The sequence below is a fragment of the Cetorhinus maximus genome, chromosome 4, assembly GCF_964194155.1.
Source record: "Cetorhinus maximus chromosome 4, sCetMax3.hap1.1, whole genome shotgun sequence".
Lineage (NCBI taxonomy): Eukaryota > Metazoa > Chordata > Chondrichthyes > Lamniformes > Cetorhinidae > Cetorhinus > Cetorhinus maximus.
In genome coordinates, this window is record NC_135882.1 from 5,382,163 (window position 1) to 5,407,938 (window position 25,776).

Genomic DNA, 25,776 nt, shown 5'->3' on the forward strand with positions numbered 1-25,776 from the left:
TCCAATAAAACTCATCCCACTCGGACCAGTCAATATCATCAAGTAGCCGCTAACAATGGGATCTTGAGTTTCCTTGCCAACTTGGCATGAAGTCCCTAAAAGAAACTAGCACTGACCTGTCCATCTATATAATGACCAACCCCTTTAGAAGCAAAAAGACCTAAAACAAGATTGAGCTGCAAATCTGCTCCCCATTTCCACTTTAGTCCTTGACCCGAGGCACATGGTTGACACTGGACATTTCTTATTGCGATGTATGTTAACATTGTCATTGGTCTAAAATCAGCTGTTGCAACAATTCACATTTTCATCACGTATTCACATAAGTCATTCAAGGTAAAGTTTAATAATGGTGATAAATCTTTGGTTTGATTATTTAAAAAAGAAACAAACAACCGTTAAAATAGGCAGAATTCGGTCTGCTGTTTCCCAGGAAAATACAAATATAGATAAACTTACACAAACACTAGGGCCTCGGACCTCATGTTCCGAAAAACACATTTTTTAAAAAAAAAAGTCAACTCCCAGCACTGAGAGCCAGTCGCTGTGAAGGAGGAAGTTTGGTTGGGGCCCGTTTACTTTCACACAGTCAATATGGCTTGGTTTGAAGAGACATCAGCTGAGGTTCAGTCAAGGAGTGGGCGAGAGAATCGCTTCGCAGAGTTCTAACGTTTAAGGTTCACCCCCGCTATCCACAAACGCTGCCAGTGAGGTATTCCGAGACACCATCGAGCATTTTGCCCGATGAAAGAATAAAAAAAGTGCAGACATCAAAATGGTCAGGATTGTTCCACACACGTCGGTTCCTTCAGCATGAATTGCATGGCAGATCGAAAATATTTTAGTTTCTTTGGCACAACTGTATGCACTCTTATTGCATTTCTTGAAGTGACAGCAGCAATGATTCATATCCTTTGGCGACAACCACCTTGTTAATGCCACCAGATGCTCGACATTTTGTAATGCGTCAATAATAATGATACACGCACACATGTAAACATCATACGTCAAGCACCATATCATACTGCTGCTCGTTCCTCCGCCTGCAGCATTTGGTGATCAGCACAACGTACAGAGTTAACAGCAAGACCCAGTAGCAGGCGTAGAGGACAGCCCCGATAATGAGAACCGTCAGCTCGGAATCAGAGAAGGGATCCCGGGTCTCGTTGTATATCGTGTACATGACCCCTCCCAGAAGTATGCTGAACCACACCGAGACCGGGATCAGCCCAATGAAGTTCACCACAATGGTCTTCCGTCCTGACGTCCCCCAGCCTGCTTTGTTTATGGTGGCGATGGCAAACATCTTCGCCGGCAGCAAGCTGGACATGTAGAGCACTGAGTAGAGAGACATGAAGATCATCACAATGTTGCCCCTCAGGCAGCTCGCAAAGGAAGACTTGATGAGGCCCACGAGCTGGACCGTGAGGAGAAACAGAAGAATATTCCAAATCCTTCCCCGGTAAAAAAGTTGGATGACAGTGGCTATGAGGAAGAAAGGGAAGAATCCAGTGATTACCGCTTCGTACGTCATCCACAGATGATGCTTGTGGAACCACAGGGCATTGTACAGCCATTCCCTGAAATAGGACTTGCTCCAGCGGGTCTGCTGGTTTAACCACCTTAGGTATTGTGTTGGGGTTTCAGTCAGGCATTTGGATCTTGCTGTGTATTTTGTGGCATATCCTAGACTCAGTACACGGTTCGTCAGGTGCCTGTCATCCCCGAAGCTACACTGTGAGCCCAGGAACTCCTGATTGTACCAGTCCTCCATAAATTCATGGAGTAATTCATTTCTGTACATCCCTAAGGGGCCACTAATGCACTGCACACAGCCAAAGTAGGATTGACAGGCTCTTTCGATGTTGAACGCCATCCAATATCTGACGCTACTAAGGAACGAAATCCAGGAGTCGTATTTGTTGAGAATCTGTCAATTGGTGAAGAGAAACACAAGTTAATTAGCTCTCAAATGATCCAATGGCTACAATTAAAGAGTCACTTGCATGATGAGAAAGGTAGGGGGGAAAGTACTTGCCCATTTGTTTTTTGGGATAACATATCCAATAGGGTCACTAATGTTATGCAAGTAATAACCATATTATTGGACGCTTCTGTCAATGGCAATAGGCTTGTTTTCAGCGGTACTAAGACGGCATGGTGAAGTGACCATACCTGATTGGCTGCATCTACAAGGATGACATCACCCACATCTGCAGCTTCTGGCACATCTGGTGGACAACACCTATTGGGAACTACATCTTCTCAGTGGGCAAGTCACATAGCTGACTCTTTAAAAGAGCTATCCGATTTTATCCCACTGCCACCCTCCTCTTTCCCCATAGCCCTGCGATGTTTTCACCTTCAAGAATTTCTCCAATTCTCTTTTGAAAGTTACTATTGATTCTGCTTCCACCGACCTTTCATGCAGCGCGTTCCAGATCACAACTTAAAATCTCCGCATCTCCTGTCGTCCATTTTGATATAAATTTTCCCCTAACCCCTCACCCCCCACATGGCCATCTGTAACTTGTTCTTACATTTTGTTTTCAGAGAACGCTGACCATCGTTCTGCTGTTAACACATATTGCTATCTGACCTTTATGCCACTATTAGCACCTTCCTCAGTCTTTAACGCTATCGTTACCACTCCCTTTCTCCTGTCTCCATGACATCTTTGTCAAATCCCACCTGAGTTCCCACCTATCCCTGATCATCTATTTTGCTTCACCTGCTCCATCCCCTCTCTTCAACAGCATAAAACCCACCACATTTCTACCTTTCTTCAGCTCTGACGTAGTCACTGTCTCGAAATGTTAACTCTGTTTCTCTCTCCACAGGTGCTGCCAGACCTGCTGAGTTTTTCCAGAATGTTCTGTTCTTATCTCCACATCTGCCCCTCTGCTTCTTTGCCATTCACCTTAAACCTGTGTCCTCTGGTTACTGGCCCTCAGGCCAGTGGAAACAGTTTCTCCTCATTTACCCTATCAAAACCCTTCATAATTTTGAACGCCTCTATTCAATCTCTCCTTAACCTCCTCTGCTCGAAGGAGAACAATCCAAGTTTCTGCAGTCTCCCTCCATAACTGAAGTCCCTCACCCCAAGTAGCATTCTTGTAAAAATCCTCTGCACCCTCACCAACACCTTGCCATCCTACTCATTCTCTTCAGGAAAGGATACAGGATAAATACAATAACGTACATGGTAATTGATGACAACTGAATTGTATCATCTATAATTATGATGTGTGAGATTTTCATCAGCCACCTTGATTATTGCTGTTTGTTGTATATATTAATGATTTAGACTTAAATGTGGGAGGCATGATTGGGAAATTTGCAAATGACACAAATATTGGCCGTGTGGTTGATAGTAAAGAGGATAACTGTTGACTCCAGAATGATATGAATGGTCTGGTTGAGTGGGCGGAGAAGTGGCAAATAGAATTCAATCTCGAAAAGTGTGAGGTAATGCTGGGCTGAATGGCCTCCTTCTGCACCATAACATTTCTATGTTTCTATAATTCCCAATCATTTTTTAAATCATTCATTCATTGTGACACAAGAATTGGGTACAATACTCCAGCTGAGGTCTAACAAGTGACTGATAAAAAGGTTCAGCAAGTTTACAAAGAGCTGTACCATCTGTTACAAAGGGCCCAACTGCAGCTACAGGACTGACTCAGTAGTGATGAGTTACAGCCTGAAACTTAGCCTCACCTCCTTGCAGGGTGATTCGATGTGACCTTAATGGGAATGGAATCACAAACTGAAACAGTGTGCAACCCTTTTCACAGGGACCTGGTGCAGAAGGCCAGCCACAGGGGCTGGTGGGTGGGGCGGGATGGAGAAGGGGAACTAAACCCATCCACAAGACCTCAGCAGGCTCGTGGCTTGTGCCTCCTTTCCCCACAGCTGACTATGGATGGAAATATACCCCCTGAACCTTTCCTGAAGCTGAACCAATTCCTCCCACCACCCCCACCCACCCTCTCCCCCATTCCAGCACTTCCGTTTTTAATCATCTAAATCCATTCAACATTCAAGTTTCCTCTTTTCAATAATTATTGTGGCTCTACACACACCCAAACCAGCACCTGGAGCAACACATCATTCTGGCAATGAGCTAACCGCGCACCGACATTTCAGTCAGTATTGGACTCATTTTGAATCAGTTGAATGGTGTAATATTAGACTCCCTTGGGGGTCCAATGTTCAATAAATAGGCTCCATTTCCCCCATACTTACATCCTTCCCTGTAATGACCCCCAAAATTCACCCATTCTCTCCTGTGACGAACAGACGATTTCTCAATGAGCATGGGGACTAGTTTCAGTAAATAGCCAAGGACGCTGCACTATACCTGAACGTCACCACCAACCCCTCCAACCATCGGATCCTCCTCCAGAATTTTAACCATCTCCACGGTTGCAGCGGGATCCAGCATCGTATCGGAATCACAAACCTGACCAAAGAAATGCAGGTGTGTCAATCACTGAAGGACACGCATCAGAAAAAAGCACACACTTACTCTGCTACAAAACCAGTCTACAGCACAGAAACAAATTGGTCTATACTGCTGCTTAGGCTCCACACGGCCCTCCCTTCAGCTATCCAACAAGCATTTGAAATAATTGGTTATAATAACATAATGTATTTTAGTTGTTTGGTAGTGCATAACTTTGTGTATTGCTGAAAAAAGACGCATGTTGTTGAAGTCTGTCTTTGCAGGAAGAAAGAACGTGTACACACATTGTGCTTGTTTCAACTAAACAAAATAGGTGACAGCCACTCTCTGGTTCATTCCTCAGGGCAATGCCTTGACTGATCAGAGTCAACCTGCCTAGCTTGAATTTAACAAGGCTTGGCAGTTAACTGTCAGTTATCAGTTGAGGGGTGCATTTTCCATGACAATGCCTCTACCGATCAGAGTCCACTTGCCAACCAATCAGAACTCTCTTCTCATGGAGTATAAATTGTTGTTCCTTTACATTTGGTATTCTTGCGAATAATCTACCTACTGAGGTTTACAAGGGACTGGGGTGATGGGGGTGGTGGGGTGGTGGGGGAGTTTGTTTGCCCACACAGATGGACTAAAATGAGATATTTCATCCATATTTTTGAATGCACCCAGGACAGGTCCATGCCTCATCACCCCCCTTTGAGTGGAAGAAGTTTTAAATAAGACAAAAAGTATAAATTACAACATCAGTAATGATTCATGTCAAATGTTGGTTTTTAAAATGTTCTTAATAAGTTAATTTATTTTGTCTTGGTCTATTAATGTTTTGAATTTAAGTTGATGAACTTTGCTAAGGTTTCTCCAATGACAAACTACACTATTTCCCTTCTTGCAAACTCAGTGATCATGTCACAATCTATTTATTGATATGAATCTGATGATGGGCCCCTATGGATCAGTGAGTTAAAATGCCTTAAAGTTCACAATATACTGTTCAAGGAAGAGCTGAATAAAACATCTCAAAGTCAGGACTCTAATGCAGTGGGACTTGTCAATATAGCACCAATACCAGTCTCCCCGCACCCCAACCACCCTTCTCCCCGGATCTCACTGGGCTAAGAAGACGGAACATCAGCCCGGGTTCTTGCTCATGATTCCTGCTAGAAAGTTAAGTTGTTGGGATAAGGGGAAAATCAGTAGTGTCTTCCTTAGCCTCCGATATCAGATGGTACCGCTGATGGCCAATGTCTGGAGAATACCCATTCAGGTGAATACTGTCAGTGGCCATGGCAGTAATCACTCAATTTTGGAAAGATATTGACTAAATTTTGGATAAATGTGATAATAGTATATCTGTTAATTAATGAAAATTGATTTGTATCATCTGTAATGATGATACGTAAGGTGTTTGTGAACCACCTTGATTATAATTCCCAACAGTTTTCCTAAGCATTGCTTCTTTACAACGCTAGTATAACTTTGCTGTGATATGGCTACCTGGTAAACAGTCTTCGCATGCATGGTCTTGCACTGAGCTCACTAACACTGACACTTTCCTTATTATGTGGGAGGTTTGACTCTTCTTTTGCAAGTGTAATGAATAGCCTGCGGTTTTTTTGCATTTGACATTTTTTCTCTGTCAATTTTCAATTTTCAAATCTACTACAATTCCGCCCTGTAATGAGTGCTCGCTGTGGTGTGGTTCAACAAATTCCAATGGCCAACTGGCACCTTGCATAATGACTATTAATTCATGACTGCTGGGAAGCTATTCAACCACATAGAACATCACTAATCCTATGCATGTCCAATCTCAGTAAGAGACCCTAGTGAGTAATGGTCAGTAGTGGCCACCCTTTTCTTTCTATTCATTCACTGGATGTCAGCAACGCTGGCTAGGCCAACATTTATTACCTATCCCTAATTGCGTTTGAGAAGGCGGTGGGAGTGACATTCTTGAACGCTACAGTCCATGTGATGTAGGTACACCTACAGTGCTGTTAGAGAGGGAGTTCCAGGATTTTGACCCAGCGACAGTGAAGGATCGGCGATATATTTCCAACTCAGGATGGTGAGTGACTTGGAGGGGAACTTCCAGGTGGTGGTGTTCCCATCTTTCTGCTGCCCTTGTCCTTCTAGATGGTAGCAGTCGTGGGTTTGGAAGGTGCTGTCGAGGGAGCCTTGGTGTGTTGCTGCAGTGTATCTTGTAGATGGTACACACTGCTGACACTGTATGTCAGTGGTGGAGGGAGTGAATGTTGAAAGTGATGGATAGGGTGCCAATCAAGTGGGCTGCTTTATCCTAAATGGTGTCAGGCTTCTTGAGTGTTGTGGGAGCTGCACTCATCCAGGCAAGTGGGGAGTATTCCATCACACTCCTGACTTGTGCCTTGTAGATGGTGGACAGGCTTTGGGGAGTCAGGAGGTGAGTTACTCGCTGGAGAATGTTAATATGTTATTTATATTGTTAAGTTGCACAGGTGATGGGCACTGGTTAGTTACATACATAGAGCACTTATAAAGAGAGACTGTTGGGACACTGGGGTTGGTAGGTGGGAAGCAGACATACGCTGTGCTGCATTCTGTGAATAAAACCACCATCAAGAAAAGTATTAGTGTCTAGTTTCATACTTGGTTAGCTGGCTTAGGATCAGATCGAGCACAGAATTCCCAGCCTCTGACTTACTCTTGTGGCCACAGTATTTACATGGCTGGTCCAGTTATGTTTCTGATGAATGGTTACCCTTAGGATGTTGATGGTGGGGGATTCAGTGATGGTAATGCTGCTGAATGTCAAGAGGAGGTGCTTAAATGTCCTCTTGTGGGATCTGGCATTCCTGGAATTTGTGTGGCACAAACATTTCTGCCTTCTTATGATTCTGGGTCATTGAGGCCAATGGTCTAGCTCCTTCTAACCATCTCAGCTAAGGGAAGCTAACTCAACACAGACCAAGGATGAAACTCTGGGACATTCCTGGTCTCTGGGGCTTATGTGTCATCAGACAAGCTCCTCAAAGCCTTTGTGGGGAGCTTAGGGGTCAGTCTAAATGAAATGGTCTGGAGGAGGGGTTTGGTGTAAGGAAACTGGGTTCAATTTGTCCATATTGAACACTGGAAACTGGTTCTGTAATGATATCCCAGTCTGAAAGCCATTGACAGATCAGTTGCTGCTAAAATTAAGCCTTCAATATGACTATATCGCACTACATCAGCTGCTGACAGGGTCAACCTGGAACACATTATAGCAGGAAGAATCATGTTCACTACATCAAACGTCTTGCACATGTCTCTGTTGTAATTCACTGTACATGAGCAAGGCTGACATCACTTTACTCACAATGATACAAGCAGAAATTTTATTTTACTTGAGGAAATGGGAATTTTACTACCTGCATGTTAAAGCTGAAAGGAAAAGTTTTCAGGTCACTTTGGAGTGCCTTCAAGACCCAGGTGTATTTTTGTTGAGGATCTGTATAGTTTTTTTTTAAAAGGGAAAAACACAATAAAACTCTAGCTTAGCCTGACCTGTGTCCAACTCTGGGCACCGCACTTTAGGGAGGATGGAAAGGCTCCAGAGAGAGTGCAGAGAAGATTTTAAGAGAATGATTCCAGGGGTGAGGGCCTTCAGTTACGTGGATAGATTGGAGAAGCTGGGGCTGTTTCTCCTGAGATAAGATTGAGGAGATTTGATAGAAGTGTTCAAAATCAGGAAGGATCTGGACAGAGTCGATCGGGAGAAACTGCCCTCAGTGGCAGGAGGGTCGAGCACTGGAGCGGATGGCAAAAGAACCAATGGTGACATGAAGAAAAACGTTTTTTACAAATGAGAGTGCACTGCCTGAGAGTGCGGTGGAGGTTTATTCAATTGTGACTTTCAAAAAGGAACTGGATAAGCAGCTGAAGGGAAATATTTGCAGGGCTACGGGGAAAGGGTCGGGGAGTGGAGTGAGCTAATTTTTTTCTTGTAAGGGAGTGACACAGCTTGATGGGTCAAAAGGCCCCCTCTGTGCTGCAACCATTCTACCTTTCTAGACTTATTTGCAGTTCTCTGGACAATTAAGTAAGTCAGATTCCTTAAAGGCAAAACAATGAAATCTACACATTGCAAGGATCCTCTTTCAGTTGGACTTGTCTAACCTTCTGTAATAACACTCTCTAATTGTGGCAATGCGTGTTTCTAGCACAATTTGCTTTTACAGAATTGCTGTGTTGCACGTGCTGGACCCAGGTGCCTGAACAACCTTTTAGTGATATTACAGAAAATAATGGACACTTGGGAATGATTCTAAGGCAGCTATCTAATGCAGGGCTTTCACATCTTGTCACAAAGCCAGGAAGAGGAGATTTAATGGTTTATAATGTTTATCCGAGCCTCTTGCCCTATTACTTTGAAATTATTTCAGAGACTACGATTTGTTATTAAACACCTATGTGGCCGGTTTTGTTCAGAATGCAGTCTGCTTTTGTGTCTAACCGCTAGTCTTAGTTGATAGTTGTTTGTGATGGCATCCACACGAAAGGAGCATCAGGTTACCACAACATCGTCAAGAAATCATTTTGAGCTGTTTTCTAGGGAATTCAACAGCTGTCGTATTATCATATAGTGAAAAATCTCGAGAGGTTATACCCATCGGGAGAGACAGAACAGACTGGCTCTATCCTCTAGAAAAGTGAAGGCTGAAGTTGTTAAAGATTATGTGATGGTTCAGAAGGGTAATGGTAGAGAGGATATTTCTACTTATGGGGAAGGTCAAAGGTAGGAGCCATAAATGTTAAATAATCACTAATAAACCCAATCGGGAATCCAGGAGAAACTTCTTTATCCAGAGATATCTGAGAATCTGGGACTCACTACCACAGGAAGTGGTTGAGGAGAATATCGCTGATGCATTTAAGGGGAAGCTGAATAAATGCTTGAGGGAGAAAGGAACAGAAGGATATGCTAATAGGGTGAGACGAAGAGGGTTGGGAGGAGGCTCGTGTGGAACATAAACACCACTTGGGCTGAGTGGCCTGTTTCTGTGCTGGCAACTCTACATAGTATGAAAGGTCATGCTTGTGAGAACCAGATGACATTGTTGGCATTGATTACAGGCTCCAAGGAGTCACACAATTCAAAAATAAACAACCTTCAACTAGCATTTTTTTTATCACAGCTATAAAACCTTGCAAATGTTGATGTTTCTATTGGTAAATGTGCTGCCGAATGAGGCAAAGCAAAGATCCCAATATTGATCCCTAATCCACACTCGGGTTAGCTGATTTTAGTCCAAGATTTGCAAAGGGCCCATGGGTTAGTGGAGGTGAAAAATGAGCACTGTTTGCACCCCTGATCCTTATCCAACAACTCCTATTGGACAAGAATGTTAGGGAAGTGACCAGGCGCTGGCTGATGCTCCCCATCAGTGAATATTCTGCAGGTATACACCATCTAGACCCACAATGAAGAGTGACTACGTGCTTGGGGCTGTAAGGGAAGAAACTGAAGAGAAGCAATTTTATTTCTTCAATCTAGAAACCATGCACAGTGTGAGGGGAATGTAACTGCGTGTGTAATCCAGACTAATGTGGATCCTTTGCTTTCTGGAACTGGGTTCAATCTCAGTTTGAGGAAGTTGGAGGAAAGGTTGTTCCAGTCAGTGTTGGCTACTATTATAATGACTAGTGGGCAACAGTCCGCAACTTGGAAACTTGGCATGGAATTTACCACATTTCTTTGAGACAAGTGGTAGAATTCTCACGGAAATCTTTTCTGTGCAGTTTACATGACATGATTGGGTTAATTTAAATGACCTCCATTACTATAATTTATTATCAATGGTGCCAGACCTCATAATGTGCATGGTATATAAGATCTAACCTTTCATTATAATCAGCAGAATTTACTTAATGCATTTTTCACTAAATATCAATCTTAAAAGGGTAGTGTTTTTTTCTTACAACATTTACCTAACGGATGCAAGAAGTTTTATTGGAACATTATTATATTATATAGGACTCCTTTTATGTCACAACATTTACAGAGTTGTTCCCTGGTCTCACTACTTGACTTGCAACTGTCTCAAGAGCCTTACTTGCACATAGTCCACAGTGCGCCCCAGTGCCTTGAACGCAGTGTACATCACTTCTCGTTTGCCTCCCCACTTCTGCATTACGCACACGCTCTTGTTGGACCTGATCAGCCTGGTGAGATATTGCATGCTCTCCCCATGGGACTCGTCACTCTCACCCGGGCCTTTCTCGTGGAAGTTGCTCTTCCATATGTAGCTGGCTGACCGCTCCCTCCCCATGACCTCACCGAATATGTCCATCATGTACAGATCGTCCTCGCTATTCCCATCTATGACCATGATGACATTCATTCCCGGGTAAGTCAGCCGCTTGACAGACAGCAGGCACTTCCTCAGGTAATCTGGGTCCTCTTGGAAGGCAGCGATGCACAGAGCCACTGACTTGTTCAACTTAATGGGGGTTTCCAGGGATCGCTTCATTTTCCGGTGCTCCAGGAATGCAAAGAGGCTCTGAATGAGGAGATGCAGGGCAAGGATGGCTCCATACAGTCCAAAGGAAAAGTAATAATTGTCTGTGGCGATGAACTGATATCCGACGATGTAGGCGGCTGCAATTCCCAGCAAAAGAGCAAGACCAAATAGAGTTGTCCCCACGATGCGCAGGATGGAGGTCAGGTTTTTGCAACGCATCTGTAAGATCAAAAATCACAGGGAGGAAAAAAAATTGGAATTCACACTTCTTTAGAAATTAAAATGCTATTAATTAAACACTTCCTCATACTTAATGCAACAGCCAAGTGAGCAGTTGACACAAGCTTTTCCAGGCTGATTCATCCACACGAGTACACTTTGCTTTAATTTATTTGCAGCAGGTCCCTGTAGCTTGTCCCCTGTCCTGTTACCATATTGCCCCTCAAATTGCCGCTTAATCTCAAAACAGAACTTTCACTGGGACTAAAAGGATTAATTACTCAGGCAGGTTGCATAGATTAGGCTTGTGTTTCCCTGAGTGCGGAAGATTAAGGGATGATCCAATTGAGTTACGTTTTAAGACGATTAAAGGGAGTTTGATAGGGTCGGTAGTGAGAAGTTATTTCCTCTGGTGGGAGGGAGTCCAGGAGAAGGGGGCAGAATTCAAGCCAGGCTGTTCAGGGGCGGTGTCAGGAAACACTTCTTTACACAAGAGTCGTGGAAATCTGGAATTCACCTCCCCCCCGAAAAAGCTGTTGATGCTGGAGGTCAATTGAAAATTTCACACAACTGAGATTTTTGTTAGGTGAGGATTAGGTAAGTGTTAAAAGAGTTAAATGGAGTCAAGATACAGATCAGCCATGATCTAATTGAACAGAGGAACAGACTTGAGGGGCTGAATGGCCTCCTCCCCCACTTGTATTTCTACTTTAGCAATGACTGTGGTTGGAGCTGTGACAGTATAGCTAGGAAATTTTGGAAAATGCCACGGTTTACCAAGGTAAGAGGTAATGCAGATCCCGATGACAAGCTATTCACGAGCAATAAACTAGACAGGAAGACCAAAGTGTTATTTTTGTTCTCCTCCCAGTATCAATGAGCTGAAGAGTGAAGAGAAATGAGTGTCAGTACAGTAACAGCAGTCTGAATCGACCCCATGTCTGGCCGAGTATATTTATTACACTTTGGCCGGCACTTAATGCTCTAGTGTTTATTTTTCCATTTGTCTCTGTTTATGTTACCTTCAGAGGGACAGTGCTCTTTCTGTTGGCTCAAACACACTGGGTTTTCTTTTTATAAGGAGGTTTTAGAATTAAGCTGGTAGACTCCTTGTACACATGTAATCCATTTCAGGGAATATATTTTCGCGGCAACCATTCAATCCTGTTCTATTCCGATTTCAGCTGTGTTAGGACAATCTTTCAGATAACCTTCTAGCTACCTCTGTGACTAAGGGTCTGCCCACCTGTCCTAATATCTCACAATGTAGCTTGATGTCAAATTTAGTCTGAAATAGCTTCTGAAGTGCCATGGGGCATTTTTGCCAAACTAAAGGTGCTATATAAATGCAATTTTTTGTTGTTGTGGAGCTCTGCAGTAAGTGTATGTAGAGTTGCAATGATTTTTTTAAAATTTATTCTTTCATGGCTCGTGGACACCGATGGCAAGGCCAGCATTTGTTGCCCATCCCTAATTTCCCTAGAGAAGGTGGTGAGTCGCTTTCTTGAACCACTGCAGTCCATTCACCCAACTCCATTTCTTCCATTCAATCCAAAACTGCACATTACTGCCCAACAGATCAGGTCAAAACATTTCCAAACTAACCCAGGAAGGCCCTGAGAAGGATCCCCCCCATCTTGTCCAGTCGGCAAAATGAAAGATTTCCATTGGCCGGGTAATTAATGCTTACTCTGTTTTACTGAAGAGAAATGCGAGGACAGAGCTAAAATACGATCAAACTGTTTGAAATTGCTACCTAATGATCCAGCAAAGATTGTCTCCTTTAAGCTATAGCTAGGGAATTCAGACATGCACCCACTTAACACAATGCCTGGTTTAAAAGCCGCTCTTCAATATTTGATTCTCCTCACCTTTTGTTAGTGTTTAGAAGTTGTGTAAAAGCAGTGGCCAAGGGACACATTTAATCCATGCTCCTCCCCCCTTGCCTCCATAATCCATACGTCAGTTCCAGCATCAAGTAGAAAAGCTGTGATTCCTCCCCCCTGTACAGGGAGTCTGACGAGGGTGTGCATTCACTTTGTACACTTAATATTCTAAGCCAAGTAGTTTTCACTTTGCACTAATCCTTTCGAGTGTGAAACTGGTCATGGTCCAACCTGCGTTTGTATAGCACCACTAACATAGTAAAACTTGCCAAGGCGCTGCACAAGAGTGATGATCAAGACAAAATTTAACACTGAGCCACAAAAGGAGATAGTAGGACAGGTGACCTTAAGCTTTGTCAGAGAGATAGGTTTTTAAGGTGTGATGTAAATGTAGAGAGGCAGAGACATTTAGGGAGAGAATTCCAGAGTTTAGGGCCCAGGTTGCCAATGATGGAATGATGGGAAATTGGGGGATGCGCAGAAGGTCTGAATTGGACCAGCGCAGAGGGGTATGAAGGGTTGTAGGGCTCGAAGGGTTTACAGCATTAGGGTTGTGCAAGGCCGTGTAGGGATTTGAAAACAAAGATGAGGATTTTAAAATTCTAGCATTGCCAGAGTGGGCAATAATACAGGTCAGCAAGCACGGAGGGGTAATAAATGAATAGGCGTTAAGGACCCTGGCAGCAGTACACACCCAGTGCCTCAATTTTGCTTTATAGTGGTGGATCCTGCAAACTTTCTCAGTCTAATCTAACCTCTAATTTAATTGTTTGGAGAACGGGACTCTCCCCTCCCCTACCCCTCCCTCTAAACTCTTACCTTTCTGTCCAGACACAGGAACAGGCCGTTCAGCATTTCAAGCCTATCCCGCCGTTCAGTAAGATCGGGGCTGCTTTGTATTCTAGCTCCTTCCACCCACCTTAGTTCCACATTAAGAGGACACTTGTGTAGGTGTCTCTCTTGAGCAGGATACTTGGATGTTGAAGTCAGGCAGAATGCAAGCAATCTAAACATGGTACAGTAACCATGTGGCTGGAACCTGAACTGCAGCTACCAGCCACGAGATTTCGCCCTTATACCAGCTTCACTCCAAAATCCGATCCAGTCCCACTCCAAGGTCACATGGCAACTTTTAGCAAAAGAATGACTTGTATTTCTACAGTGCCTTTCATGATCTCAAGACGTCCCAGAGCCCTTTACAGCCAACGACATATTTTTGAAGTGTGGTCAGTGTTGTGATGTAGGAAACATGGCAACTAATTTGCGCACAGCAAGATCCCACAAAACAAAACACAATGTGATAATCTGTTTTTAGATGTTGGTTAAGGGCTAAGTACAGGACCCAGGACACCAAGGAGATGTTTCCACCACACTTCTTTTGAAATACTGCCACGGGATCTGCTGAGTTCACCCAAGAAGTCAGACAGGGCCTCAGTTTCACATCTCATCCAAAAGACAGCGCCTCCAACAGGCTAGCGTTTGCACTTACATCTCTGCAATAGGACTTGAACCCACAACCTTCTGGGTGAGGATGTTACTGACTGAGTCATGGCTGATTCCATACAGCCCTACTCATGATCACAGTTTAAGCACTGATTCTGAACCAAACCCTTCCATTTGATGCAAACTGAATCATAAAATAATGAAATCCTATAGCTGGGCTTGAGGGAATAGTCCTGCACATTGTTACATTAATCCAAAGCACCTTCAGATGTTTCTTGGAAATTGAGACAAGGTCTGGACATTTGGGGCTTTTAATCATTTCCTTTGAAACAGTGAGAATCCTGAAATATTAAATATTAGAAATATTGTGTGCGAATGCTCAACTTAATGAAATGAGTGACTAATTTTCTGCAGTTTATAACTGGACCAACTAAAGCACCAGCGTGGTCTATATTTCATTAAACCGCACCCCTCCCCCCCTTCCCTATTCAAATGGATTCTGGACTCAATTATTCATCAGAAGCTACATTTAGGCAAACACTTCATTTTTCACTCTTCCTTTTCCCACTCGGATTGTTTATTCATCCACTGCCTTGGGAATGGCTCTTGTTGAAATGTCATCACCCCCATCTGGTGGCCAGACCCTCTGCTCCAGATCGCCACCCTTCCCACTTCCATTTGTTGATGAAAAAGAAAATCACTTCATGGTTGTGAACACGGGAGTGTGTTACTCCCAACTGTGAGTCTCTTGTCTCCCTGACCTCTTGGTTAGTGGGAGAACATTAATCACATCAAGGGTTGGGTTCATTCTGTTCAGGAGCATGCTTTTCCATTACCTTAATGTATCCAGGATCGAATTTCCAGAAATAATGAACAATAATCTTATATTCAGTTGAGGAAAGGGTTAGAGGATGAGATTTGTTAAAACGTTAGTGAAATCTTATACAGAGGATGCAGAAGCTGAATTGGTTGCCAGACTGATTCCTGGGATAACTGGGATTGTCGTATGAGGAGAGATTGGGTCAACTAGACCTATATTCACTGGAGTTTATAGAAGAACGCGAGGGGGGCTCATTGAAACGTATAAATTTCTGACACGGACTGGACAGGCTGGATGCAGGGATGATGTTCCCTCTGGCCGGGGAGTCTAGAACAAGGGGAAACAGGATATTAAGGGGAAACAAGGGGAAACAGGATATTAAGGACTGAGATCAGGAGAAACTTCTTCACTCAGAGGGTGGTGAACCTGTGGAATTCTCTACCATAGAAGATCGTAGAGGCCAAGTCACTGAATATATTTAAGACGGAAATAGATGGATTTCTAGACCCTCAATGTGTCAAGGGGTATGGGGAGAGAGCGGGAGTATGGCGTCGAGATCATATTGAATGGCAGAGCAGGCTCGAAGGACTGAATGACCTACTCCTGCTCCTATTTTCTATGTTTCTAATAGCTCATTGAACAACTATTTTTTTAATGAGGTCTGGATTTCCCTCCCTAAACCTCTTCACCTCTCCCTCCTCCATTAAGACGCTCCTTAAACACTGTCCCGCTTACCAGGTTTTTTTGTCACCAGTCCTAATATCTCTTTATGTGGCTCGGTGTCACATTTGGTTTGACAACACACCTGTGATAGAAGACTTGCATTTATATAGTGCCTTTCATGGCCACTGGATGCCACAAAGTGCTTTACAGCCAATGAAGTACTTTTTTCAGAAGTGTCACTGTTAAAATGTAGGAAATGTGGCAGCCAATCTGCGCACAGCAGGGTCCCCCTACAGAAATCTTATAATGTCAAGATAATCCGTTTCTTTTGTAATTTTGATTGAGGGACAAATATTGGCCAGGAAACCAGGCAGACTTCCCCTGCCCTTCTTCAAGATAGCACCAGGAAATCTTTTACATCCACCTGAGGGGGTAGACAGGGCTGCAGTTTTAACATCACAGCCGAGAGACAGCAATGGGGTATCAGTGATGCTGACAGACCTGCTTAGTTTTTCCAGGTATTTTTGCTTTTGTAATGAAGTATCAGCATTGTTCATTGCACTGAAACCCCTGGATTGGGACTTGAACCCAGAGCCTTCAGGGTGAGAGGAGGAAATCCCTCAGCACACCTTGCAATGTTAAAAGTTTATATGAATACATGTCATTTTTGTTGCCGAGCTGACAGGGCAATTGGTGTTCCTGTTTTATTGAGAAATCTTGTCAGGAAGACCCAGCAATGAAATAAAGTTTAATCGATGTTGCAGACTTAAGAGGGGAGGCTGCCCATTCTTCCTGGAAAGGAAATGAAGGAAATGGAAACAGACAGTAGATTGAAGTGCTGCCAATAAGTGAGAACATCAGCAAGTGGAGTTCAGAGCCTCCCCATTCACTTGTTTAATGGAGCAGTTCCTTCTGTCCTACATTATTTATGTTTTATGGCCCTAACGATGAATTGTTCCATTGCCTCTCCAACCTTTGAGCTTCCCTCTCTCATTACTTAATGATTCAATAAGACCAAACTAATTACATCCAATTTACAGCAACCCGACTGCTTAATGCTGTTTATACTGCACACAAGCCTCATCTCACCCTGTCAACATGTCCTATTCCTTTCTCGCTTGTGTTTATCCAGCTTCCCCTTAATTGCATCTATACTGTTTGCCTCAATACTCCCTATGGTAGAGGGTTCCACATTCCCACCACTCTCTGGGTAAAGAAGTTACTCCTGAGTTCCTTATTGGATTTATTAGTGACTGTCTTAAATGTATAGCTCTATTTTTGGATTCTGCTAAAATAACTGACAAGTAGCAGTCAATAGAACAGATTCCAAGCTCCTTAAAGACTCAGATCAGTAGCTGAGCCCATTTAGATCAGGAAGGGTCTTTGGCTCTAACCTGCTGACAACGCTGCCTAAGTTAGTTAATGAAGAGAACCAAGTAAGCAGTATTCTGGAGCTGAGAGAGGGAAATCAGATCATTTCCCTAGTCTTGATCACTATGAAATGACCACCCTTGCCTTCATTAGAAGTGGGGTATGTTGCACAGGACAGGCAGGGTTCTCCCGTGGTTGAATACCCTTCCAATATCCACTACCTAAGCTCAATGCATGAAATATGTGGACTTGAGCAAGGTCCCAAGAACATGTGAAATAGGAGTTGGAGTAGGCCATTCAGCCCTTCAAACCTATTCCCCATTGAATAAGATCATGGCTGATCTATCTAGCTCCACCTTCCCACCCTATCCCCATATACTTTAACTCTCTTAGTGCCCAAAAATTGCTGAACTTGAATGTATTCAACAACTGAGCATCCACAACTCTCAGGGGTAAAGAATTCCAAAGGTTCACAATGCTCTGAGTGAAGAAATTTCTCCTCAACTCAGTCCTGATTGGCCCATCCCTTACCCGGAGACTGTGACTCCCCTAGTTCTAGGCACTCCATCCACTAGCAATCCTCTCAAACCCCTTACATATGGGCTTGTACAACACATTCCTCCCGAAAAACTATAGTGTCTTTGGAAAAGATGAATAAAGAATTGAAAAGGGCGTATAGTAGAACTGTAAGAATTTTGATAACAGTAAGGAATTTGATTATTTTGAGTGCAATACAATGATTGTTAAAGTGTAAATATGCTTTCCATTTTTCCTAGTATTTGCTTAATGAAGTTGTGGCCTGAGATAAGTCAGCGAGGTACAAAGACTAAAGGACAGTGTGAAGGAAGCTGCGTGTTGTTTCATTTTCCATGTGCTAACTATTGTGCTCAAATGGTTGATTTTGGATCTGTTTGATAATTCAGATTTATACATCGCCTAACTCTACATGAAGTTAAAACAGAAAACGCTGGAAGAACTCAGCAGGTCTAACAGCATCTGTGGAGAGAAAAGCAGAGTTAGCGTTTCGAGTCCGAGCTCTGAATAAGTCATACGGACTCGAAACACAGTCAGACCTGCTGAGTTTTTCCAGTGTTTTCTGTTTTTGTTTCAGGTTTCCAGCCTCTGCAGTATTTTGCTTTTACCTATCTGAAGCTCCTTGTTATTAATGAATGAATGCATATTAAAAAGTTATGAAAGTGTGAAGCGTTTGGTATTTGAAGGAGAGCACAAGGACGGGGTCTATGATGCCACATGGTTCAAAGCAAAACAAATGTCACAGTTAAACACAAAAGTTCCTGCAACAATATCATTTAAATGGACATGACAGCCTTGGCTAAGTGTATAGCACACTTGTCCAATGCTGTCCAGAGCACCAAGCAGCGACTCACAGGTTTACAAATTGTGACAACAAATTGCATTTATATCCACTTTAAACATGGCAAAACATCCCAAGGCACTTCACTGAAGTGTTACCGAACAAAATTTGACACCGAAGTCACATAAGGAGAGATTTGGGGCAGATGGACAAAGAGATAGTTTGTTAAGAAGCATCTTAAAGGAGATAAAGACAGATAGAGAGGTGGAAAAGTTTAGGGAGTGAATTCCAGAGCTTAGAGCACAGGCTAACAGTGGAGCAATTAAAATAGGTATACACAAGAGATCAGAATTGGACGAGTGCAGAGATCTTGGGAGAGTTATGGGGCTGGAGAAGATTACAGAGGGAGGGAGAGATGAGACCATCAAGCGATTTGAAAACATGAATGAGAATTTTAAATTGGAGGTGTTGTCAGACTGGGACCAATGTAGGTCAGAGAGCACAGGGTGCGATGGCTGATCAGAACTCAATGTGATTTTGAATACAGGCAGTGGGGTTTTGGATAAGCCCCAATTTTTAGAGGGTCTGCCTTCTTGGTAGTCCAGGTTTCAAATAGTTCTTTGGTTTCAACACACGGTCCAACATTGATCCCAGAGCATACAGAATATACAGCACAATGTACATGATATAGAGATAGTGAGAGAATCCTGCAGACCCAGTGGTTAACACTTTTGCCTCTATGTCAGAGAGTTGTGAGCTAAGATCCCGTTCCAGAGGCTGGAGCTGGCATTCCAGAGGAGGGGGAGGGCACTGTGGTGGGGGGTGCCCTCTCAGCTGGATAAGGATTCCACGGCACTATTTTGAAGAACAGGGGAGATCTGGCCTACCTCCTGGCCAATGTTTCCCTTTCACAAATATCACTAAAAACTGATTATCTGATCATTAACACATTGCTGCTTGTGGGAGCTTGCTGTGCGCAAATTGACTGCTGCATTGCCTCTGTTACAACGCTTTGGGATGTGAGCGGTGCTATATAAAATCAAGTCTTTCTAAAGATGCACTAAATGGACTTCTGATGCCAGAAGTGTTCCTACTTTCTTAACAATGTCATTAGGAGGGAGTTTATAGACAGGCGGACTATAGATGAATGAACAGGAGTGCGATTGTCCCCACATAATCAGGCCAGATGACCCCTGGTGAGCGGTTCCATTACATGTGGTTACTGTAGGTTATTGCTCCTCTCCGGACTAAAGCTCAGGGAAACTCGTTTTTAATAACATTCGAACCAAGTCCCAACGTTAATCACGTCCATCTGGTAAGCTGCAATCCTGACTTCACTGAGTTCCACCCTGCAGCTGGGGAGTTAAGGGTTACATCTGGAACTGATTTACTGAACTAACCGAGCAACTGTATCTAACAATCAGGACACTATACCCTTCTTGCTAAAACAATCCCTAGATTTACAGATCCCGCATAATTTCACTTCCAGATAAGGAGCCAGTTAAAGGCTTCTCTCAGCCAACTGAAGAATGGTTCCTGTCGTGGGGGCGCAGAATTAACTGATTGCAAGAGAGTCCCTCCCTGTCTACATTTAATCATGGGCTAGGTCTGCGCTTGTAGGGGGCCCGGGAGAAAGGAAGAGGGTGGGGTTTGGGGAAGCCCCCATAGTGTGTGTGTGGGGGGTGGGGTGGGGTAAATAGTAGTTGTCTCAATAGCCTCTTGTATTTTCTAGATAATTCTATCCTGGTGTTCAGTGTGATTCTTCACCATAGCTTCAATAAAATGCTGAACTTTTAAAAAAATAACATTATACATATATAATTGACCCATAATATACTGCCCACCGCATTTCCTGCCTGTGAAGCCCTGGTGAAACTGCTTGAGAAGAGACCGGGCTGGTGCACATGTGATTTGTTAACAACTGGATACTGTGGCCCCCCCACCCCTCACCCCACCCACCCCTCAGCCCTTTTCCTGTGTCAGGTAAGTCAGCCGCGCATTTAAATCTTCGCCCACTACAGAGGGGAGGCTCGCAAAGCACCTCCCAGACAGGCTGGGCTGGTCACTGTGAACAACCCCTGGAAGGTGGGGACGGTCATCAAAGGGAGAAAGTTCGCGCGAAGTTTCTTTTCCGAGGTGGGCACACAATTGCATCAATGTTTTTTTTTTTGTTTGGTTTGGACTCCACATCCACACGGTTCCCCCTCTCCGGGGGGAAACAGGGCTGTGTGTGTGTGTGTGTGTGTGTGTGTGTGCCAGTGGGTTACAGTGCACTTCCCCAGACCCCTTCACACTGTGTGTGTGTGTGTGTGTGTGTGTGTGTGTGTGCCAGTGGGTTACAGTGCACTTCCCCAGACCCCTTCACACTGTGTGTGTGTGTGTGTGTGTGTGTGCCAGTGGGTTACAGTGCACTTCCCCAGACCCCTTCACACTGTGTGTGTGTGTGTGTGTGTGTGTGTGTGCCAGTGGGTTACAGTGTACTTCCCCAGACCCCTTCACACTGTGTGTGTGTGTGTGTGTGTGTGTGTGTGCCAGTGGGTACAGTGTACTTCCCCAGACCCCTTCACACTGTGTGTGTGTGTGTGTGTGTGTGTGTGTGTGCCAGTGGGTTACAGTGCACTTCCCCAGACCCCTTCACTTCACACTGTGTGTGTGTGTGTGTGTGTGTGTGTGCCAGTGGGTTACAGTGCACTTCCCCAGACCCCTTCACTTCACACTGTGTGTGTGTGTGTGTGTGTGTGTGTGCCAGTGGGTACAGTGCACTTCCCCAGACCCCTTCACACTGTGTGTGTGTGTATGTGCCAGTGGGTACAGTGCACTTCCCCAGACCCCTTCACACAGTGTGTGTGTGTGTGTGTGTGTGTGTGTGCCAGTGGGTTACAGTGCACTTCCCCAGACCCCTTCACACTGTGTGTGTGTGTGTGTGTGTGTGTGCCAGTGGGTTACAGTGTACTTCCCCAGACCCCTTCACACTGTGTGTGTGTGTGTGTGTGTGTGTGTGCCAGTGGGTTACAGTGCACTTCCCCAGACCCCTTCACTTCACACTGTTTGTGTGTGTGTGTGTGTGTGTGTGTGTGCCAGTGGGTACAGTGCACTTCCCCAGACCCCTTCACACTGTGTGTGTGTGTGTGTGTGCCAGTGGGTACAGTGCACTTCCCCAGACCCCTTCACACTGTGTGTGTGTGTGTGTGTGCCAGTGGGTACAGTGCACTTCCCCAGACCCCTTCACACTGTGTGTGTGTGTGTGTGTGTGTGTGTGTGCCAGTGGGTACAGTGCACTTCCCCAGACCCCTTCACACTGTGTGTGTGTGTGTGTGTGTGTGTTGCCTGGGCAGCAACAGTTTCATTTTGACGCTGGCAGAGGGTGGGTTTTTTGGGTCAGTGCCACCAGGGCCGGGTTTTGGGCAAACGCCCTGAGCGCAACTTAAAACCCTCCACAGGCTGACCCAGCATCGGCTCATCACCACCGGCAGAGAGGTCTCAGGCTGGGGGCATCAGTGACTCACATAAACCCCACACTTTAGCAGCCACTTTCTTCAGTGTTTTGAATCTTACCGGGTGTTTCGGGCCGGGATATGGGAATATTTTTATTTTAACACAATATCCCTATTGTCTTAACCCCCACCCCTCACCCTCGCCCCCAGATCCGGTTTTTTTCCCCTTGCTTTTTGTGTTTAAAATGAAGGAGCCAGACGCGTCACTCCCGGGGAGTTCCCAAATCCCGAGGGGAAATCCCTCTCCAGCCAATCGGATCCTTGGGTGTGACGTGAGCTGGGGCTGTGACATAAAAGGGAGGAGCCGGGGGGGGGGGGGCGGTGTTTCCCCGGGCATCTGCCACGCGGTTCTAGTGTAACGCAGGGGCCTGGGGAAGTGCACTGTACCCACTGGCACACACACAGTGTGAAGGGGCCTGGGGAAGTGCACTGTACCCACTGGCACACACACAGTGTGAAGGGGCCTGGGGAAGTGCACTGTACCCACTGGCACACACACACAGTGTGAAGGGGCCTGGGGAAGTGCACTGTACCCACTGGCACACACACAGTGTGAAGGGGCCTGGGGAAGTGCACTGTACCCACTGGCACACACACAGTGTGAAGGGGCCTGGGGAAGTGCACTGTACCCACTGGCACACACACAGTGTGAAGGGGCCTGGGGAAGTGCACTGTACCCACTGGCACACACACAGTGTGAAGGGGCCTGGGGAAGTGCACTGTACCCACTGGCACACACACAGTGTGAAGGGGCCTGGGGAAGTGCACTGTATCCACTGGCACACACACACACACACACAGTGTGAAAGGGTCTGGGGAAGTGCACTGTACCCACTGGCACACACACAGTGTGAAGAGGCCTGGGGAAGTGCACTGTACCCACTGGCACACACACACACAGTGTGAAGGGGCCTGGGGAAGTGCACTGTACCCACTGGCACACACACACACACAGTGTGAAGGGGCCTGGGGAAGTGCACTGTACCCACTGGCACACACACACACACACACACACAGTGTGAAGGGGCCTGGGGAAGTGCACTGTACCCACTGGCACACACACACAGTGTGAAGGGGCCTGGGGAAATGCACTGTACCCACTGGCTGGCACACACACACACACACACACACACACAGTGTGAAGGGGCCTGGGGAAGTGCACTGTACCCACTGGCACACACACACACACACACACAGTGTAAAGGAGCTGTGGGCTTTCATTAACCAGGAGCCAACACTGTCCCGATTCCCCAATCCCCCCCAAGCCCCTCTCACCTCCTGCGAGAGAAAGGCTTCCAACTGCATTTAATAATCACATCACACTGCTTCCCCCCACCACCAAAAAAAAACCCCTCAAAATTTAAAGTCTCAGCTTAAAAGTTAGGCTGTTCCAAACGCCCCAACCAGCCAGTAATTGGGGAGTTATAAAAAGTTGTGCCTGATCTACACCGTTTATTTAACACTGAAGTCATGGACAAAGTTAAATCGGGCAAAGAGGCAGTCATTATTTCGGTTCGCATGCATTAACACTGCAATACCGCGTGCTGTACCTGAGTAATATGATCCTTCACCCCAAATTTACCATAAATACATCTTCCAGCTAATTTGGATTGAGGAGTGGGAGGAGGTGGGGAGAGAGAAGCGGAGCTCTCTCTCCTTCTCAGGTAGATGTGCCTTTTGTGTCTGGCTCCTGGTTTTTTTTTTGGTTTGCATGGTGACCCTCAGTACATGTGTGTGTGCAGTTGGGAGAGAACTGTCCCCTCTCCACTGTACACCGTACAGCAAACCCATCTGCCCAGAAACGAATCCAAAATCTTCCCTCAAAAATCAAGGTTTCACAGGACCCGTCCTCCTTTCTTATTTACTGCGCTTTCTCTTGGCACCGGACCCCCTCTCGACTCTCCAAAAATCCCTCACTTGGAATTACATTTTACAATGACCCACCGATGCGGGGATTTCTTTTCCCGTTCGTGAGTAAGTCTGTTTTTAAAGGCAAAAGTCCGTCTGGCTTTTAACGTGTTAATATAAAGGTTTTTTTTTTGACGTACCTTGTAATATCTTCTGATGCTGCGAGATTGGTGTTTGTCCTGCTTCTCTCCTGCTGTATTTTAAGGTCAGTTGGCTCCCGTGTGTGTGTGGTCTACAGTCTGATCTCTTCTCAGTGTTCAAGTCTTCAGGAAAAGTCAGTGCTTCATGATGTGTGCAGAGTACTCGCATCAGGGAACTCCTACAGATCTCAAACCGACCGGAGTTCGTGCAGAAATAAAGCAGCCAAATTACTCCCCCCCCCCTACCCCCTCCAACACGACCCCACACAAGAAAAAACTGCACAATTTTAAGAACAAAACCTCTTCAAGTTAAATCTTCAGTTCCAATAGCAGTTTTTTTTTTAAAAATCACAAGCTATTCCCAGCTGTAATTGCGGAGTTAGACATCATCCTTCCAAACCTATCTAACAGCCAATAAATAATTTTAAATATATTTTTTTTTTAAAAAAAAGTTTCACTCGCATTAAACTCCTTTTCTTAAAAAAAAAACCTGAATTCGCAATTGAAACTCCTCCACGTACAGGAGTAAAATCAGCCCCCAGGGTCGAAGTTAATGCGAATTTCCTTACTCTTAACCCCTCGCACACACCAAACCTCCTTTTTTTTTGGGGGGGGGGTGGGGTGGGGGGGTGGCTGTGGGTGGGGGTCGGTTCTCCCACTTCTGAGCTGATTCTTTCTAACTCAAGTGCAGCTCAGAGGAAGTTTCGCGGACTTTTATAACAAGGCAAACCTTTTTTTCTCCCCCCCCACCCCCCCTGTTAGTGAATCGAGGGGGGGGTGGGGGGGGTGGGTTTAAGAGGAGGCGGTGGTGGGATGTCCAAACCCGCCCACTGGCGCAGCCTGATAGGCAAATCAGAGCCCCGTGAAAAAAAACTAAATCGGCCAGTTCAGTTATCCTCATCCATAGAAAGTTAGCCCCACGTTTTGGTAATTCCTCTGCTCACTATATTCAACACACACACACACACACTGGAACCCTCACATCCTTACAAAGACTGGCACTAAACCTGATTCTGTGCGTCCCCGACCCAAACCTCAAACTCAATTTGCGTTTGTAAAAGCACTTGTCAGCTGGGTCAAAGGGCCAGCCTGTTCGCGATGGGCCGAATGGCCCCTCTCTCTTCCCCCCCACCACCACCCCCCTCTGCCCTTTTTTCCCATTCTTATGTTGGGGGTTCCTGATCGGATGCAGGGCGTGTAGAGTCTCACACGTTCAACCTCACAGCGGAGGATCAGGCCATTCGGCCCATCGTGCCTGTGCTGGCCCCATCGAAAAGAGCTATCCCAATTTAGTCCCGCTCCCCTCACACCCTTCCATGCAAAGTTTTCTCACTGGGCTTGATACCCACGCAATGGTCTTTTATTGTTTTTTAAATGTAATTGTCTATTGTCTTGTCTGGGTGTGGTAGGAGAATGGACTTTATAATAAAAAAGACAATGGAGCTTCATTCAGAAGACGGGAGTCCCGCAGACTTATTTCCCAAAGGCTTTTTCCACTTTGTCCTGTAACATTCCCCCTGTAATGATCAACAGAGGGCGCCGCCGGCGGCCACTGCACACAGTCCAGGCACCA

At 45.2% G+C, this 25,776-nt stretch overlaps 1 protein-coding gene across 1 annotated transcript; it reads right to left on the bottom strand.

Moving 5' to 3' along the window:
• has2 (hyaluronan synthase 2) lies at positions 1 to 24,436 on the bottom strand. Its single transcript, XM_078539860.1, has 4 exons — positions 24,204 to 24,436; positions 10,537 to 11,163; positions 4,364 to 4,465; positions 1 to 1,930 (listed from the first exon to the last, which is right to left on the bottom strand). Exons 2-4 carry the CDS (start codon positions 11,161 to 11,163, stop codon positions 1,001 to 1,003), a joined length of 1,659 nt encoding a protein of 552 aa, XP_078395986.1. The 5' UTR covers positions 24,204 to 24,436; the 3' UTR covers positions 1 to 1,000.
• Positions 24,437 to 25,776: the final 1,340 nt, after the last annotated feature.